Genomic DNA, 21,044 nt, shown 5'->3' with positions numbered 1-21,044 from the left:
TTAAATGCTTCCATATAAAAGAAACTAAGAAATATATTTGAAATAATTTGATGTATTACTTTAAAGCAAAAATTGATTTGTTGTCAATACTCCATTTTCCATCCATGTCGTAGTTGGAACAGTTTTATTAAAGGCTTTTCCTTTGTACGATCTTTCAGCAAGTAATGCGTTTCAATTTCAGTAACAATGAGTACAATCTTTCAGAATATTCGTAGAATCTTTTAGTAAAATTCATCTACATGTATTTTGTGAAATTATTTTATTATATTTTAAGTATCAATTAAATGCTTCCATATAAAAGAAACTAAGAAATATATTTGAAATAATTTGATGTATTACTTTAAAGCAAAAATTGATTTGTTGTCAATACTCCATTTTCCATCCATGTCGTAGTTGGAACAGTTTTATTAAAGGCTTTTCCTTTGTACGATCTTTCAGCAATTAATGCGTTTCAATTTCAGTAACAATGAGTACAATCTTTCAGAATATTAGTAGAATCTTTTAGTAAAATTCATCTACATGTATTTTGTGAAATTATTTTATTATATTTTAAGTATCAATTAAATGCTTCCATATAAAAGAAACTAAGAAATATATTTGAAATAATTTGATGTATTACTTTAAAGCAAAAATTGATTTGTTGTCAATACTCCATTTTCCATCCATGTCGTAGTTGGAACAGTTTTATTAAAGGCTTTTCCTTTGTACGATCTTTCAGCAAGTAATGCGTTTCAATTTCAGTAACAATGAGTACAATCTTTCAGAATATTCGTAGAATCTTTTAGTAAAATTCATCTACATGTATTTTGTGAAATTATTTTATTATATTTTAAGTATCAATTAAATGCTTCCATATAAAAGAAACTAAGAAATATATTTGAAATAATTTGATGTATTACTTTAAAGCAAAAATTGATTTGTTGTCAATACTCCATTTTCCATCCATGTCGTAGTTGGAACAGTTTTATTAAAGGCTTTTCCTTTGTACGATCTTTCAGCAAGTAATGCGTTTCAATTTCAGTAACAATGAGTACAATCTTTCAGAATATTCGTAGAATCTTTTAGTAAAATTCATCTACATGTATTTTGTGAAATTATTTTATTATATTTTAAGTATCAATTAAATGCTTCCATATAAAAGAAACTAAGAAATATATTTGAAATAATTTGATGTATTACTTTAAAGCAAAAATTGATTTGTTGTCAATACTCCATTTTCCATCCATGTCGTAGTTGGAACAGTTTTATTAAAGGCTTTTCCTTTGTACGATCTTTCAGCAATTAATGCGTTTCAATTTCAGTAACAATGAGTACAATCTTTCAGAATATTCGTAGAATCTTTTAGTAAAATTCATCTACATGTATTTTGTGAAATTATTTTATTATATTTTAAGTATCAATTAAATGCTTCCATATAAAAGAAACTAAGAAATATATTTGAAATAATTTGATGTATTACTTTAAAGCAAAAATTGATTTGTTGTCAATACTCCATTTTCCATCCATGTCGTAGTTGGAACAGTTTTATTAAAGGCTTTTCCTTTGTACGATCTTTCAGCAAGTAATGCGTTTCAATTTCAGTAACAATGAGTACAATCTTTCAGAATATTAGTAGAATCTTTTAGTAAAATTCATCTACATGTATTTTGCGAAAATATTTTATTATAGTTTAAGTATCAATTAAATGCTTCCATATAAAAAAAAACTAAGAAATATATTTGAAATAATTTGATGTATTACTTAAAAGCAAAAAATTGTTAGTTGTCAATACTCCATTTTCCCTCCATGTCGTAGTTGGAACAGTTTTATTAAAGGCTTTTCTTTTGAAAATCAATTGCAGTTCGTTTCATATTTCGAGCATTCAAGGAAATAGAAATGTGCAGAAATAGAATGAGGTTCAATTAATTTTTACATTTTCTCTATACAATGCAAATCTAATTTGATCTATACGATTGTTGACAACATGACAGTCTAATCCATCAAACACAATAAAACTGTCATTTCATTTTACTTTCGTTATATTGCAAAAAGTCACCAATGAAAGGAAATAGTTTCAAATTTTAACATTATTGTGTTATAGTAATTGCTGCATTAAAAATAATGTGTTGTGGGGTAAATGACAAAATGAAATTGAAAGAAGTATATTGAATGCATTTATGGTAAATGCATGAAAAATATGTTGGAGTATTGTTTTCGTCCGATAGTAATAAAAAAAAATACATGTTTACATATTTAGTGATCGCTGATCGCTTAAAGTTTGACACATAAAGTGAAAGTTTTGTCAATTATATCATCACATTTTCATCATTAAATTAATCGCTTTTTTAGAAAAGGTTATAAATTATGCAAACAAAATCTTCTAACAATATTTTCGTTGCGGTTTTACGACACTTTTAACTTTAAATTGTTGAATATTAGAACTGGTTTGTATTTAAAAGAACGTATGTTTAAAATTTTTGATTTGTAAATGAAGTTTGGAATTAAATGGAAACTTGAAATAAAATATTGTTAATTAATAATTGGTTCTAGCCAAGTGGGTTAACTCAGCAATCAGCGAAAAATCATCGAAATATGCTTTTTTATGAAAGCATTTTAAAAATTTTACCAGCTGAAAATAGCATAAAAATTTTTAAAAAAAATCATGCACACTAATTTAATGTTTAATATGGATAATTTGATACTATTACATCAGATTAGAAGTTGCGGTAATAATTAATGTAAACGAATGATTCAAACCTTGTGAAACTTTTTTTAAAAAACAAATTAAGAGTATCAAGATCTAAGGATTTTGCCCGTATGGTTTTGTTAAATTAAGTATAAATATCATCCCTTTCTAAACTCTTGACTCTTTTTAGTTGAAATCTACGGTTCTTTGCTTAGCATATAAGGCTTTTTGTATCCTTTGCAGATTTATAGACATAAAAGTTAATGAATTATGATAAATATTGTAATAACTTATTATTGAACTGCGCAAATTGAACATTAACTTTAATTATTAAAAGCATTATTATAATGGAAAATATTTTAATATTTTTTCAGTGAATAATTTTTGGAATTGAAATGAAAAGACGAAAAATAAAATAAGTGTTCAGAAATTAAAAATTTGATGACATCAAATGAAAAAAAATCTTTAAAATATTTAAAACTAAATGCGAAAAAGAAAGGAAAAGAGATGCACAAAAAAGTAATAAACAGATAAAAATATGATTACAAGAACCCATTAGCTTTTATCGTTGTAATAATTTAAAAAAAGTGTTAGTAGGTAAATGGTAAGTAGGTAGTGAAGCAAACTTTTCATTTAAGTAAGAATATCATCATATAACCCTTCATTATACAGTAGTTGCGTATTTTAAAAAGATATAATGAATGTTTACTATCCTTTTTAGAAAAATATATTGGGAAATTATACTATAAATAAAATTTTTAATGGTTAAAATGGAATAAAATCTATAGTTTCATTTCCTTTGTTGTGTTTGTAACACAAAAACATAAATAATTTATGAAAAAAATTCTGATTGATGTCAAACAATTCAAAGAAAAAACAATGAAGTATTATGTTAAAATTTTTATTTATTCATTTTTTCATAAGCAATTTCACAAGTTTTATGGGAAATATATGTTTTTTAAATAACTGTGTACCCTTTTCTGCATATTTTTAAAATTATCATGATTAAAACTGTAAAAAGAACTTTTTTTTTTATAGAAATAAACTGATTTTCCGATAAACATTAAAATACTACGCAGTAAAATTTTTTATTTAATAAATTCCTATTGCAATTTTTTAAAAGTTTTTTTTATTGTTTTCTCAGTATAAATCTTAAATTAAAACTATTATGTTAACTTTCAAAAAAAGTTATGCGTATTAAAAACAAATTATTTCAAGGAAAGTTGTTATGCATGCTTCTTAGAATTAAGTTTTTAATAATTTCGTCACCGATACTCTATGGATAAAAAAATAATAATAAATTAAGGGTCAGTTTTTGCGTTTAATTAGCCAAAAACAGCTTCTCATGCAAAAAAAAAAAATTTTTTTTTCATTGTGAAAAAGAGTATGGTCAAAACTACCAGAATTTGTATCGTGTATAGTGTATCGTTTCTGACTCTATGGAAACACCAAAAAGCACTGTAATTTTTATTGAAGCTCTTTGGTAGTGATTTTGGTGAAACTAACAATAAAATATTGTTTATTATAATGTATCAAAATTTAGTAACTGTGATCAAAATTTGGCTATTTTACCGTGATACCTTATGGGATGGCACAAAAACCATTTATTCAGTTTAATTTACTTTTCAGTTTTGTATTTGTTAGTAAATGTGTGGTAATAAAAACTATAATTTTCAAAACCGGAATTTCCGGTAAACCTTTACCATATAAGAGGAAAAATTACCAAATGAATAGTTAGTAAAATAGAATTAGATTTTTATTTTTTTTCTTTAAATCAGAAATTCCTTTGCCATATAGTACGGTGACTTTATCAGAACTTTTTTCTATGTGACTGAGAAAAAATATTTTTTTTAAATTTTGCATCATACTTATTTTTACTTAAAATGTTTTCATAAGTATTAAATCCCTTTTATATAAAACTTGCAAAAAACTCGTGAAAGCATTTTTATTAAAACTCAATAGATTTGTAAGATTTATTTATTTTTTAGAGCATGTGCAATACTTTACATTTTTTTCTGCTTTTTGAAATTAAAGCTCTTTTGGATTTATCGGAATTTCGAATTATTTTCGAAACGCAGATATATTAAAAAATAAAATATGAAATATTCCTCAACCTATAAAACTTACTTCAAAAAAGTTATTTTTCATTAATATGAACTATTTTACTCATTGTTCAAAATGGGCACAAATTTAAAGGTGATATGATACACAACCTATTGCTTATGATTATTTACAGACAAATACAATAGAGGGATAGCCTATTCTGCTCATCTGAAAGCCACATAAGAAACAATTTCACAGATTAACTCCTACTTTAGAATTCTCCACCTCTCCAGGAAGTTCCTGGTTTTATCTAAAGACACTCCACCTTTTATATCATTAGAAACCACAAAATTAACGTCTAGTATAGCAAAAATATAAAGCCCCACCAAAAGAAAGTTCCATAGAAAGTCTCTCATAATAAACGTAGGAATTATAATCTAAAAAGGAAGAGAGAAAGAAAAAAAAAAAGATCAAACTTCAATCAAAACCGCTGATTATAGTCAGCAAAGTGATGGGGCTGCAACAACCACCATTATTTTGACACCTAAAAGTGCTGCGGGTGACTTTTGAGCCATTAAAGCTTGAAGCGCACGACTTATACACCTCTAATTATGAACAAACGGTTTGAAGATCAACACAATAAGAGAGATTTGGAAAAAGAATCGTCATCCGCTCTTAAGTCTTGTCGTTCTGTTTAATATGGACAACAAAAGTCCTGTTGAGCCAGCCCCTGTTATTACCAGCTTTTGCAGCTGGCAGAATCTGCCGATGATGGATTTGAGAATGATGAAACAGAACGACAAATAATCGGAGTCATCATTTCCCTAGTAGAGATTGATAAAAAGGCTGTCTATTGAGAAAGTTAAACAAGTTTTTTGTTGGTACTTAATAAGTGTTTTGAATTGCATGTGCATTTGGAAAGTTCGATGGAAGGTCAACTTAAGTAATGCCTTCGGATACAGCATTCGCATGAATCATTAGTCTTAGTACAGTTACTTAGGCAAAATTTGCCAGAGAACTTCACAAAACCAACTAAAACTTTTTTTTTAAAATTTAAAGTTACAAATTTCGAAAGTTGGGTTATAAAATGATAAAATATGACGACAAATAATCGGAGTCATCATTTCCTTAGTCGTCATTCCTTAGTTAAAAAGGCTGTCTATTGAGAAAGTTAAACAAGTTTTTTATTGGTACTTAATAAGTGCTTTGAATTGCATGTGCATTTGGAATAAGTGCTTTGAATTGCATGTTAGATGAAAGGTTGACTAAAGTAATTCCTTCGGATACTGCGAAATCATTCACATGAATCATTAATCTTAGCACATTTACTTAGGCGAAATTTGCAAGAAAACATCATAAAGACTTTTTCTACTAAGAACTACTACGACTTTTTTTAAAAAATTTAAAGTTACAAGTTTTGAAAGAAGGGTTATAAAATGATAAAATATGACGACAAATAATCGGAGTGATCATTTTCATCGTAGGGATTGATAAAAAGGCTGTCAGTTGAGAAAGATTAACTGTAGTTTTTGTCGATACGAAATGAGTGCTTTGACTGGTATGTGTATTAGCACATTTGTCGAATTTTACTTAAGCAACATTTGCAAGAGAGCTTCAAGAAAGTAACTAAGACTTTCTTTAAAATTTATAGATGTATGATTCAAATTTCGGATTATAAACTGATACAACAAGACGACAAACAATCGGAGTCATAATTTCATGGTAAAATTGATAAAAATGCTGTCTATTAAGAAGGAGGAAACGCAGTTTTTGTAGGTACTAAAAGAGACTTTTGAATTGCATATGCATTTGGAAAGTTCGATGGAAAAACAAAAGTAATGCCTTTAGACATGGCAAGAGCATTTGAATGAATCATTAGTCTTAGCACATTTGCAGACTTTTACTTATGTTAAATTGTAGGCAACACTAACTACTTCACAACACTAACTAAATGTTTTTTTAAAAAAATATTTTAAGTTGAAAGTTCCGAAAGTTGGATCATAAAATGAGAAAACAAGTCGATACGTGATTGGAGTCATAATTTTCATGGTAAAAACTGATAAAAAGGCTGTCTATTAAGGAAGTTAAACTATAGTTTTTGTTGGTACTTAATGAGTGTTTTGAAACGTATGTGTATTTAAAAAGTTTGATTGAATGTCAATGAAAGTAATATCTTCGCACGCATAATAGCGTCACTCAATTTTTTTTTTCAAAATTGTAAAATTTAAATGCAGTTCAATCTGCTAAGAAACTTCCAGAACCTAACTTAATATTTTTTTATTGAAGTTTAGCAATAAAAATTTTGAAAATAGAAACGTGGGGTAGTAAAGTACGGGGAGAAGAATAATCTGGTAAAATTACCGTACACTATGGTCATGACATTTTTGATAATAAAAAAAACACGCACACTATTATCGTAATATCGTAATAAAACCAAAATGCAAAGTATTTATACAATTTATTTGATAATTTTTCAGTTCATATGGTAATGATTTAACGAAAATTCTATTTTTCATACACATATTTTTCAAAACACATTCACCACACATTTCGGTAAAAGTACAAATAATTTAGTAAATTATAAAATACATTTAATTGAATGATTTTTATGCCATGCTCTAAGCTAAGCAAACATGATAAAACTACTATATTTTATCACATTCATTACCAAAATCATAACCAAATAATACCAAAAATATAATCATTACCAAAGCTGTCCAGTAAAAATTACCGTCCAAAAACCATGTTACCAAAAACCATGTTACCGGAAACACAGTAAATTTTACCATATTCCGCTAGCTATGATCTTTTTCTTTTCAGAGTAGAAAGTTTGATTGGTAAGGCCAACGACACTAATATCATGCTCATTAACGCAAATCATTAGTTCTTTAAAATTTGAATTTACGATACTAATTTAAAATTTTTTTTTAATAACAACATTAAAATATTTGAGTTTAATTGACAAACCAAAGTTACATAGCTATATTTCACTTACTCTTAACTTGAATTTGATAACAGTAAATCACTTAACTATATCAGTTTACTGGGTATTAAAAACTAAATTAAATATACTAATCGAATGGTTCGTAAAATGTATCTGGTTAAACGTAAATTGAAGTCCATCAATATAAAGTGCAAATCGCAAGATAGATGCAACAATGGTTATTTTATGCAACGATGATCTATCTGAATTTTAAAGATTGCCCACAGGACATTCGATACCACACGTTTTAACTAAATTATATTAATATTACTACATCTAAACTGGATTAGTTACGAAATTATTTCTGATGATAATCAGATGTCTTCAGTGGCTCATTCTTCAAAAATAAATTAAAAAAGAGCTCGTGAGACTTCGAATTTGAACGTTTATCCAATTTAAAGTAAGAGTAAACACTCGGAAAAACTGTCATTTCAAAGTTTCATTTAAAAATAACTCAAAGTGCTGTTACAAACGTTTCTTTGTATTCTCATTTGGGTGTAAATGAGGGTAACAGATATTTTCAGCCCTCTTTTTTGTTCTTTTACTGATCAGCTGTTCAACAGAAGCTGCTTATCTTTTTCTCTAAAAAACTATGTTTTGAACTCCAAAGTAAACCAAAAAGTTTTGATAGGGAAAAAATATTTTTCTTGAATGCGCTACTTCTTAAATACTTGAAACTTTTTACGAGGTATTCAGAGCAAAATTTAATTTTGATTTTTTTCTTTGTATCTTTGATATAATCTCCTAATGACATTTGTAAGCAGCTGTGTTTGTTCTAAGAAGACACTAAGAATAAGAATAATTCAAATATTTTGTTCGTAACTCTCATATGCATTAGTTGTTTGTAAAGATAAAAATGGGTCACATTTCAAATCTGTTAACATTTTACGAAAACAGCAACAAAACTTACAGCAACAGGAAACCTAACTACAGAAAAAAATGCGTCAAAATAATTTTTTGGAGGATGAGTGAGTACTATAAAGACTTCCATTAACTAATAAATAAACTCCTCTAATTGGAAAATTAAAATTCTCTTCAAAAAATTGGAACTCATTGATTCATTCACGAGCCAACTCACTAACTCACTCATGAGCCAAAACAGAGCCATTTTACCATATTCTGGTAGTTTTGACCACATTTGTTTTCTTAGTGAATAAATAACAAGCGTGTCATAGCGGTTATCTGTCTGCTGTCTAAACGTTAAATCAATTTATCTTTATTTGATATTAGCAAAAATAAAATTAAATAAACTAAAATAAAATAAAATAAAATAACGTGAGTCCTTTTGGATAAAAAAAAATAAAAAATCTATCATTAAAAAACTTATCTTAAAAACTAAAAACTGTCGTTATTAACTTTTTTCCAAGATATTATTAAGTTGAGTAATTTAATAATATTTTCCAGAAATTGCGTTAATAAATGCTATTTTCCCTTTAGAATTTTCACATTACTTTATAAATTTTGAGTTTAAAATGTTCACATTTTTAAACAAATTTTACATTAAAAATTTTACTTTGTAAATCACTAAATAGACTAATTAATCTATCAGTTTCGTCAATTGACTAAATTAACTAATTCAATAATTATTTCACTAAATTATCAAATTAATTTAATAATTAAGTTTTAAATATTAAACTAATTCGATAATTTAGTGAATTACCTAAATTATTAAAATAGTTCTATAAATTAGTGAATTAACTAAATTAAATTAATTCGATAATTTAGTGAATTAATATTAAACTAATTCGATTATTTAGTGGATAAAGTTAATTCACTGAATTAATCGAAATAATTTAATTATTTTGTTAACTCTCTAATTTATCAAACTATTTTAATAATTGAGTTAATTCACTAAATTATCGAATTAGTTTAATAATTTAGTTAATTCACTAAACTATCGAATTAGTTTAATAATTTAGTTAATTCACTAAATTAACTAAATTATAGCAATCGTATTTTAAGCAAACTGGGTTAATTTTTCAATCTTATTCTAAATACTTTTTCTTTCTTTTACAGACTCCTCCAGAGACCACCTGAGTATGTTCAACAATCGTCAGCAACCAAAGAAGAAACGAAAATCTCGCACCGCCTTCACCAACCACCAGATCTTCGAACTGGAGAAGCGGTTCCTATACCAAAAATACCTATCACCAGCAGATAGGGACGAGATCGCGCAATCTCTTGGTCTGACCAACGCTCAGGTCATTACATGGTTCCAGAATCGACGAGCGAAGTTGAAACGGGACATGGAGGAACTGAAAAAAGACGTCGAACACGCAAAGGTGACTGGATCATCTAAACACATAATAGAGAACATTCACGACCTAAGGCTTCTAAAGAAATCCAAAGACGGTAAAATACTTTGTACTATGATGCCATGATAATAAGTTATTGGACAACCAGTGGACATAACGTGCATTAACTCCAAATGCACGCTTAGATACCTAATAAGCATCTGTACCAAATATGCATACTTCCCAAGAATAAATTCCTCAACAGTATACGTTTCGTGGAGGTAGCATTGATTTATGTTCCATCATTGTATTATTTCAGTTCCTAATTTTATTTTGTAATGACTGAGAACGTTTTAGACCAAAGACTCAGCTAAAATACTTAAAATTACATATTAAAGTTTTCTGTAATGTGATTTTTTGATGTATGTGTAGCTTGAATTCGATACAACATACACTGCTAGAAATTCTTCAGGCAAATTGATAAAATCACAATTTGTTTAATTGTTTTTTTACTATATTAAAAAAAAACAGTCAAATAACGATAAATAAGATGATATTCAACCGGTTAACTGTAAGAAAACCCGCTTATTAACTGCTTTTACCTAATAGGCCCACCTAATGAAGTCACTTAGCTCCTTGCAGCTTGGGTACACATTAAAGCCCACAGGGCTAATCTTATGACCGAATAGAACGGGTCCCAGAGTTGATATCACAATATTTCCTTTTCATAAACCCCAACCTGACTCCAATCCCCATTACCTAACAAAAAGCTTATCCCCAGTGTCCAATTAAGTTTATTTTTTGCGATTTTGAAACTTTGCTAGTTGTAAAACAGTTAAAAAACAGTTTAGTTATGCATTCATGGTTTTTAACCATATTAGTCGTAAATAGTTTCAAAACCGCAAAGGTAAAAAATGTTCATTCATTTATGGTAAATTGGAGGGACAAACTGCTGCCTGTTATTTTACTATTATTTTAGAATAGAAACTCTAACAGAGCAGCATGAGATTCATAGATTAAAAATAATTGAAGGATACTGCTCGTTGGTCATCAGTAAAAGCTGTTTGACACTTCATTCTTTGAAAATTTGGTTCAGTGTGGAACCATGATATTGGTGGTTTAAAATGCAATACGGTCCAAATTAGCTGCAACCTTTATTGCATGTCACATTGAGACGCTTTTTCTGTCAAATTGAACCATAATATCAAACATAAGAATTACGATAATATGGTTCAACTTCCCATTATTTCAAGGTTGCAGCAATTTTGACTGATATTTTGGTTCAATAAGCTCTAAAATTTCTAACAGTGCATGAATAATTGTCATTCTTAATGTTAAACAGAGAACGCTTCAGTTATATTTATTTGAAGACAAAAGCAATGTACTCCAAATAATCTGTTCTCTATCTCGGAACGAATGACATTGCTTGTTTATAGTACGCAGACAGCTGATGCCCATAGAAGTTTCAAATTACTTTCTGTTTTAATACATTCCAAAACAAATATTATTCTTTTGAAGTAAATCATAGGTTCATAGAGATTTTTTAAAAAAATCTTCTTAATATCTCCAGCGAACATATTAGCAGTTCCAGGTCCCTTCACGTCATCGTATGTATGTTTTGTAGTGTATGTCTGTGCATGTGCTACATGTACTTCAAAACGTACGGTGACGTGAACTATAGTACAGTCTACTATTGTGCCATTATTTGTGCTTTATTCCCATTGTTTATCTTTATTTATATTGTTTAAATTTATTCATATTAACCATAATGCATACCCTATCTTCATTTGGATATGACCGACAGTAACGTGTCATTTTTAAATGAAATAATTAGTTGAAGATTCTTTAAGTGAAAGTACTACACACGCAGCAATATAGGGCAAAATTAGGAAATTTTACTGTTAGCCAGTGTCCAGTAGTTGCATTTTTAGCAGTGGCCAGTTTTTAAGACACTCGACCAGTTTTTAAAAAATTGAAAATTTTAAATGATTACAAAAAATGTTGGCATTGGTAATGCAAGGACTTTTTTGGAAGCTATTCTGAATGGCCCAGCATGTCCTTTTTTGGACCCTTTGCAATTAAACCCTACATTCGACTCAACTCAACCATTCTCAATGAATGGTAACTATTACAAGGTTCATTTCGAAAACTAAAGAATTTTAAGAAAGCATAAAATAAAGTAATTTTTCAAATATTATAAAAAAAATTATAATACTTCCATATTAACTAAATGTATAAATATGCTCACGGGTATATTTTTTACAAAAAAAAGTGGTGATTAGCTAAAATTTTTTTTGTCGCCACTTGTTTCATTTAGTCAACCTGTGGCCTAAGGTGATCGTTAGTTTTGCTCTACACGAAACCGACACACGCTAAAATTCTTGAAAAATAATTCACATTTTTTTCTTAGAGAATTCTAGTTTCATGACCTTAATAATTCTGGAATTCTCTAGATACACAGTATTTTCTAGAAATTGTAAATCTAGAGTTTATTTTTACTTAAACATTAGAATAATACATTATTACAATGACTTTAATAATATCTTGAAAACAGGTAAGTGTAACAAATGCAATAAAAATTTTAAGAAAAGTCTAAAACAAATTTAACATTTTCGTATAAATCAGATGCTAAACAAACTGATGATTTTTTTTTGTTATTTAAAAAAAAAAACAATATAAATGCTGAAATATCACGTAATATTTATTACATTTATTTGTATACTGTTGAGAAAGAAAATTTGGGAAGAAATCTAGCAGTTTAGATACATTTACATTTGAACTTTTTGTATATAATCAAGATGGTATGGTATACTACAGATCTCGTCGTTTGCAGACAGTTTATTTATTTATGAAAAATAATTTAATATGAAATTCAGCAACACCATGAAAATAATCGAGATGTTTTAATGCGTAAGAAACTTTGCATTGTACAAACGCCTTCGCTTTGCTAACTAGGCATAAACTGTAAATAAATAATTCATTGATAAATGTAGAATAATTTGCTGTATTTGATTAGAAGACTATATTTGTATTTGACATAAAAAAAACATGCAAACAATATTTTTAGCAAATTAAATAAACAATGTAACAAAATTGACAACTTGAGAGTAATCAGTATCTTACTGAACTGTAGCGTCAATATTTCAAATTACAATATGGTGCAAATTTGCGTCAATTCTTATAAGGTATTAATTTGAACTTATTTCTGCTCTTAATAGTTGGATCATAGTATTGATATTGTGCAATAAAGTTCAAGAAGTTCCATTTATTCGATTATTAGTAAGATTCATTTACTTTTCAGTTTGGTATTTTTTACTAAATGTGTGGTAATAAAAGCAAAAATTTTGAAAACCAGAATTTCCGGCAAACTGCTGCCGTATGTATTAAAAAATTACCAAATAAACAGTTTAAATACCGTATATTTTTGCTCTACTACTTATAATTATGGTTATTTTATTAGAAATGTTATTACCATGCAGTGCGATAATTTAAAAAAATTTTTTTTTCTCTGCGCACAGTATTATGGAATACGAGATATAATGCTACTTGTGACATTTTGATATTGAAACGAACTTGTTTATTTGTGTTAATTACTTTCTTTTTAGCAATGTTATGACCAGTACAAACAAAAGATACTTCTTTTGATTACTATAAAATAAGTCAGATGATTTTGTTTAAATTGCTATTTATTATTTGAATTATTCATTGTAAGATTATGAATAACTCGGCATTTTTTTCTTTGGACAATGAGATACAGCCAATTTTAAAGTTCTGAAAGTGGTATTTCTTTTTTTAAGTTCTGGTATAAAACTAAATTGGTTTTTATAGCTTGAGTAACATAATTGTATATATTTTACTTAAAAAATTAATTATATTCTTCAAGATTCTTAAATTTGCTGTGTTTTAACATTTATGATCATAATATTCTTTAGTTTTGATGTGTTAAATTTTCTTCAAGTACTATGTAAATTCATAAAAAAACTGAAAAAGTTCAAATTGTTGAAAATGAATGAAATGTTCAGCAGTTTTGTTTTTAGAAGTCTATAATTTGTTTAATGGTAATATGATAAACTTAAAAAATAACAAAAATGTTTCAATCATTTGTTTTTGAAAACAATTGTTGATGTCAAAAGTTTACTGTTTAAAAAAACTTTTTGTTTAGATAAACAACATATAAAATTAATACTAATTAGCATAAGGAATCACTTCTTGTTATAGAGCAAGCAAAGAGTGTTAGTTTATGTTAATTAGGTGTTAAAAACTTAATTTTTTATAACCACAATCAAACTAAAGATGAATTAAAGCACTTATGACTTCAAAATAATAAAACTTTTTTTAATTATATAGGATGCATGAATTGTAATACTGCAATGCTAATATTTCAAAAACAGTAACGTATGTTTGTAATAATAAAATTAAGAAAATTTAGTATTTCTAATACTATATCTTCGAAGTAATAATTAAAAGTTTGTAATTTTCGAATGGTGTTTGTTTGTTATTTTCCAACAATTATTTTGTTATGAATATTATTACATTATTGTATTTGAAATGCAAAATAAATTCCTTTTCTTCTTATCAAACAATGTTTTTAAATAAGTATATTTATAATATTTTAATTTTCTGCATATGTAAACGATAAAAAAACTGTCTGAAAATCGTAGTGATAAAATGTAAAAAGTTCCAAATTTATCTACAATGTGTCATATTGGTATGGTTAGTTGTAAATATATACATATATAATATAAAAACTTCTGTAAATAAAATCATGAAAATATTCACTAAATGGAATTTTGTCTTATTTATGCGTGAATTTTTATATTTTAAAAACTATTTCTTTAATCTATGAGGAAAAAAATTCTTGTTTTAAATTCAAAATTTCCTCCAAATGCATTGAAAAGATTTACTTTTAGTATTTTAAATTAAATTCAAATATTTTTTAATTCAATCAATATTATTTTTTAAAATTCAACTTAAATTTTTCTTTTTGAAATATTAGATTTAAATAGTCTAGACTGCATAGAATAGTTGACATAAAAGACTATAAATTAAAAAACAGTAATTTTTGATAAATAATTTTTGATACTTTTAACTTATAATTTTTGATATTTTTAACTTATGAAACAGCAATTTTAAAGTGAATAATGTTAAACTTTAGGGGAAAAAATTAAAAAAATTGCTATTCAAAATGTACCGGATTTGAAACATAAAGCACCACCATTTCAAAAAAAGTTAAATTTCCCATTGAAACGCAAGACGCGTTTATGTTAATCTTTTTGGGAAAAAGATAAAATTAAATTTTAAGAAAAATTTTGAAATTGAGAATTTTTATCAGTTTTCAAACATGGCTCAGAATTCCCAAGCCTATGTAGGATAATGGATATACTATGTACGCAGTTGTAAGGAACTAAGTGGTTTGATACGGTACGCTTTGTTAGTGCGATAAAATTCTGGTTGTTTGACCGTATTAGGTGAAAGCAGTTAATATACGATATTTCTCACAGTTAACAGTTTAAATACCATCTTATTTACGGTTATTTGACCGTTTTGCTATAATAAAATAACAATTAAATAAAGTGTTATTGTATAAACATTTTTTCCGAGAAATTTCTAAGAATGTAGGTTATAGGGTTCTATCGGATAACATGTTAGATCTGTAACATGTAGTGTTGGTATGGTCCTCAAAGATTTCCAAAAAGTAATTTCAATATTAAGATGAAAAAGCTAAAGTTTTTTTTTATATCTTTTTATTAGCTTAAAATTACAAAACCAAACTAAACGAAAACCATTAACGAACCCAAAGAGTGTGTACTAGATTTATTCATTGGAAAATATTGCAGATAGGGGTGAAGAGTAGTTTACTAAAATACATGTTATATTCTTAATTTTGTTTCCTATTTTTGAGAATTTTTTTAAGGACTTCTTAAAATGTGAATAATTGTAAATAGAATCGCGATGGCTTAGGGGATAGACCATTCGCCTTCCAATGAGGTGACCCGGGTTCGAATCCCAGCAATGACTGGTCGATACAAATCCCGCACCCGGTTTGCACCGACCACAGTGCTGACGTGTAATATCCTCAATGGTAGATGGATCATGGTAAATGTTGAGAAAAACTTGTAGGGAAGTTGAGGCACATAATCTGGATTAAAATTGCATACGAACCCATGCACTGAAATTTCGCCGTACGGAGCCAGGGGCGCTTCTCAATTATGGCCTATTTAGAAGCAAACAAAGAAACAGTTCATGCGATGGAAGCCTGCCCGTATGATGAGATTTCTGGACATGGGTTCTTATGCAAATTTAATCGTGATGTTGTGACCGAGACAGCCTGGTTGGTAGGACGCTAGAATCGTATTCGTGAGAACGAGAGTTTGAATCCGGCAAACTCAAAGAAACCCAGTGTATTAAATGGTGACTGATGCCAGTTAAATCTGTCTGGGTTACAAACTCCTCCAAGTTCCCATAACTAAACAATATATCTGGGAGTACTGAATTGGAGATTGATGGTCATTTGGTTCATGTCAAAACTACGATCTGTGGAGGAATGAATGTATGAATTGGCCCGCCCTGTGAAACGGGTTGTGACGTGTGTGTGAGGCTGAAATCTTATTGTTGAAATCTTCTTATGGTTGAAATCTTATTGAAATCTTATTGTACCACTCAAAATAAGAAACGCACCCTCTGACTTAAATTTGCTTGATTTTCCAAGCAGACTTGCTGGCATTGGCATTGGAAACAACAGCAACAAAAATTCTGATGATGTGACCTAATTCCTCTAGGAGTTTGCTGCAATATTTATGCGACTCCTTTTTACATATATATAACGTTTTTAAACATAAACATTTCACAGAAAAATGGTTTGAAATTGTTTTTTGAGAAAAAAAGTGTAACTTGGAGAGAGAAACAGATTGCAGATACGAAATCAGCGAAGAGAAAAAATACAAAATCTGTTTAAAAAAAACTCACGCGTTTGTTCCTCAATGTTATAAATCGCGAGATATGCTTATGTTCACTATGTTTTACTTATAAATAATGCCTATATGCATGAAATGCTTCGATCATAAAATTTAATGGCAATACGATAGAAAAGCTGAGATTAAAAAAATGACTTTTTTCCCTAAAATATGATTTTTTTTTTATCTAAGATAAAAAAATGATTTTTTTTTCCTTCACATGCTAATATTTTTAAATATTTGGACACCATAAGTTATGAACGGGGTATGAAAATCTGCTCACATTTTTTTTTTAGTCATCGAAATATAAAGCTATAAAATGCATTAATTCTTCAGTGGCAGAATTTTAAAATTTAAGTGAAATTAACATTAAAATAACATGGATGAAGTGTTACCTTCACTTTAAGACGTAGTTATTTTGCATATATTAAATTTTTAATAAATGCAAATGAAAAGAGAGATTTATGAAAATAAATTCACAGCAAATTAGGTCGATCTTAAAAAAAAATCAATTCTTTGAGATGAATAGCCTTAAAAAGCATTAACCTTTAGAGGTCAACATTTTTAGTGTTGAATGAAATTACACGGTTATAACAAAAAATTTTGCATTAGTCTTTAAAATTAAATCCCAAATAGCAGTGTGAGGTTTATTTTAATATCAGCAACAACCGTTATCACAATGCCCAACAATGTTTATTAATGATCAGCAAATAAATTATGCAAGCTTAAGAGAATGTTAAATTTAATCATGATAGTTAACGAACTATGAGATTCACATTAAGCTTGCAAAAACAACTCCTCAGGGGTATACCTCTGGGGTTGCTGAATTGGAGATTGATCGTTCGCTGATTCAGCTCAAAATTGCGACCTGTAATTAATGAATAGATAAATGAATGAGTCTGCCCTGTAAAGCGGGCTGTGACGTGTGTGTGTAGTTGAAATAGTATTCTTTTCCATAGATGGTGCCACTGCAAGACAAAAAACGCACCATCTGATTTAAATTCGCTTGGTTTCTCTAACAGGCTTGCTGGTAGAGGCAGGTGGCTCTAGAAACAACAACAACACTCCTTGGTTTACAAGGTTGAATCTGCCTTTCTAAAACAAGGCTATAAAAACCCTCTGAATTCAAGGATGAATCAATCTTTCAGGAAGAAAGTGTTCTCAAATTTAGGATAAATTCACCTTCTCAAGGTTTATTTCAGATTTTATGACCATCACTCCAACAAGGCTTATTTGCTCAGGCTTTTGTTAACTTTCTTCAACACTTTAAAAGTGAAGGTTGGCCAGATCCTTAAATTTTCAATTGAAACGAAATTTTGCATTTGAGAGCCTGGATAAAACTAGAATGAAAAAAATATTTAATGAAAACAATTTATTCTAAATTTTTAAATTATTACTAAGATAAATATTTTACATGGATTTCGAGAGTTCGGACACAGGCTTTCAAAATGTTGTTGGAACGTTGTCTATGATATAGTTTCTAAAAATAATATATATAAGAAAAAGTTAATGACATAGCTTCTAAAAACATCATATTCAAGAAAAATTTACTAAATTTCTATGTCATAATTTCGAAAAGCATTATATTCAAGAAAAAGTTTCTAAAGTTTTGAGACATAAAATAATTAAGAGCTGCACCGTTGGAATAACGTATTGCTTATAATCCTCATACCGCGAATAATGGCTAATATTTTTATGGCATAATTATTTATCAATGCCGACTTATCTAATTAAAATAAACGCAAACATGACATGAATAAGCTACTAATTAATTTAACATCATGAATATCAAACCTCAGTTATAAACACATTAAATGAGCATTTTAAAACAATTAAATAGTGAAATACTCTACAGAAGTTTAATCCCTAATTTAGAATTTTTTATTATACCTGTAACTAAAATATTCTGACAATTTCAAAGCACACATAAAAATTTTCATGTTAAAATTTCGAAGAAGGTCACATTTATAGCAGCGAAGGAATTCAGGATAGTAAATCAGATGTTAATCCCGTCTCACCTGGAAAAAAAGTACACTTATATAAGAAAACTTTCTATGTACTTATATGTGTTTATGTACATAAGTACATAAAGAAAAAAAATCACTAAACATTTTTTTTCCAAGCATGTCATGGCAAGCTCTGTTTTACCTACATTAATTAAAAATTTAAAGTAAAATAAGAGGGAGTTAAGTTAAGCAAAGAATGAATGAAGGAAATTCAATTATTGAAACTTTTTTTTTCAATATTAATATCCAAACAAATGACACACAGAGAAAAAGATTCTTGTAAAATTGGCGTACTGTATGTTAAGGACATTTCTAGTAAAAGAAAAAACATAATTCTGGCATTGAAGACCAATATATACGATAATTAATCCATTCAAATCGTAATTTTATCATTAACATTCGAACACTCATTTAGTAAAAAATGCAAAATTGAAAAGCAAATTATACCGAATTTATGCCATGCTTTAATGTATCATGACAAAATTACCAAAATTTACCACGTTTACGAAATTTTATCACATATTATAAAATCATATTTTGTTGTCAATTTTACCAAAAGCTTTACCAAAACACTTGGGTAAAAATTAGCTACCTATTTTGAGTTACCATTAAGCCAGAAGCACGGAAATTTTACCATAATTTGGTAGTTTTGACCATACTTTTTTTTCTCAGTCCAGGATTACTCAACATATTTGATTGTATTTTCTGAAAAAAAGCTATATCTATGTAATATACTATAACTATAGTATTATATAATCAAGTATATACTAAAAAATTAGATACTATAATATTGTAAAAAAAAAGTCAACGTTTGAAACTTCATGTTTCACTTATGGTTGACCTTAACTTATTTTTGCCATGTATTTTAATTGTATTTGTCATGTATTTTCTCTGTCCAGGCTTACTGAAGATATTTGATTGCATTTTCTGAAAAAAAGCTAGATGTATGTTATATACTATAACTATAGTATTATATAATTTAGTAGTATATACTAAAGAATTATATACTATAATAATGTGAAAAAAAAGCCAACGTTTGAAATTTCATGTTTCACTTATGGTTTAACTTAACTTATTTTTGCCATGTATTTTAAATTTTACCAATAAAACGGAAAATTTTGTCTCATGGTGGTATAATGTCCTTTTCCATGACATGGACTTTTGCAGCACAATGCTTATAATAAACTTAAGGTATACGGATTAATTTTGCCAAATTTTTGTTTGAAATACTTATATTAGACTAAAATCGTCTTTTATTTTCATCACATTAAAACAACTAAACCTTAAATATATAATAGCTTTAAACACAATCAAATTTATGAGATGTATTTTAAATAGTATAAATAGTTTCTAGTTACAATGCCCTTAGTTTATTATTTACTAAGTCTTTAACCACTGATTATTACTCTCGCGTACTTACCTTTAAAATTTCTTATTAATGCTTTTTTCACATTTCTTAAAAACAATTTGCCACAAAGATTCTTTTATTGCAAATATAAATATTAATGAAATTTTTTTTTTAAAGTTTTCTAATCATACAATTATTATTTTTTTTTTGGATCTAATTTAATTTTTCTTGTAAACAAGTATTTTAAATAATGATCCTTTTCCAATCCAATTATTTTAAAAGTATTATTTTAAATTCATCAATTTATGTTAATCCGTCATATTTACATAATCTAGTTTCAATTTGATTAAAGCGCTCAAAGTTTATATTTCAGTTTTTAATTGCTTGAAATAAAATAAGCAATTTCTTTTCAATAAAATTCATCCGAATTTGATTTGCAATAAACTTTAGAAAGAGTTAAAATATTCAATGAAAAAAGCTTATTTTTCAGGTCTTTAAACTTCAAAAAAGAATTATTAAGCTTTAGATAATAAGTATATTATTTTTAAAACATGGATAAAAGTATCTATACAGTCGTTTAATCTTCCATTTTTGTCTTTGAAATTGGAAGGAAAAAAAAAATCTGGATATTGTTGAAAAAAGTTTTTTCTTAAAATAAAATGGTTTTGAGCAGTTTCGATATCATTGAAAACATTTTTTTTAATAAATACTAATATGTATATTGATATCACCTCATTATGTAAAACAATCTGAAAGAAATAACGCCAAAAATCTTTTAACGATTTCAAAATTCATTTTAATACATTTGTTGC

The 21,044-nt window shown here is 27.6% G+C and overlaps 1 protein-coding gene across 1 annotated transcript in view; it reads left to right on the top strand.

Annotated features, from left to right (window-relative positions):
- LOC107442844 (transcription factor LBX2) overlaps positions 1 to 12,131 on the top strand; it is a 106,331-nt gene extending 94,200 nt beyond the window's left edge. The window contains exon 2 of the mRNA XM_016056503.4: positions 9,708 to 12,131. Within this exon, the coding sequence (XP_015911989.1) occupies positions 9,708 to 10,072 (365 nt within the window). The 3' untranslated portion in view covers positions 10,073 to 12,131. The remainder of the gene's footprint in view (positions 1 to 9,707) is intronic.
- The last annotated feature ends 8,913 nt before the right edge of the window (positions 12,132 to 21,044 follow it).

Source organism: Parasteatoda tepidariorum, chromosome 2 (assembly GCF_982258835.1).
Source record: "Parasteatoda tepidariorum strain Cologne lab strain chromosome 2, Ptep-v5.0, whole genome shotgun sequence".
In the NCBI taxonomy this organism is placed as follows: Eukaryota; Metazoa; Arthropoda; class Arachnida; order Araneae; family Theridiidae; genus Parasteatoda; species Parasteatoda tepidariorum.
The sequence above is the reverse complement of the archived record's forward strand: the minus strand, read 5'-3'. Positions and strand labels throughout refer to the sequence as shown.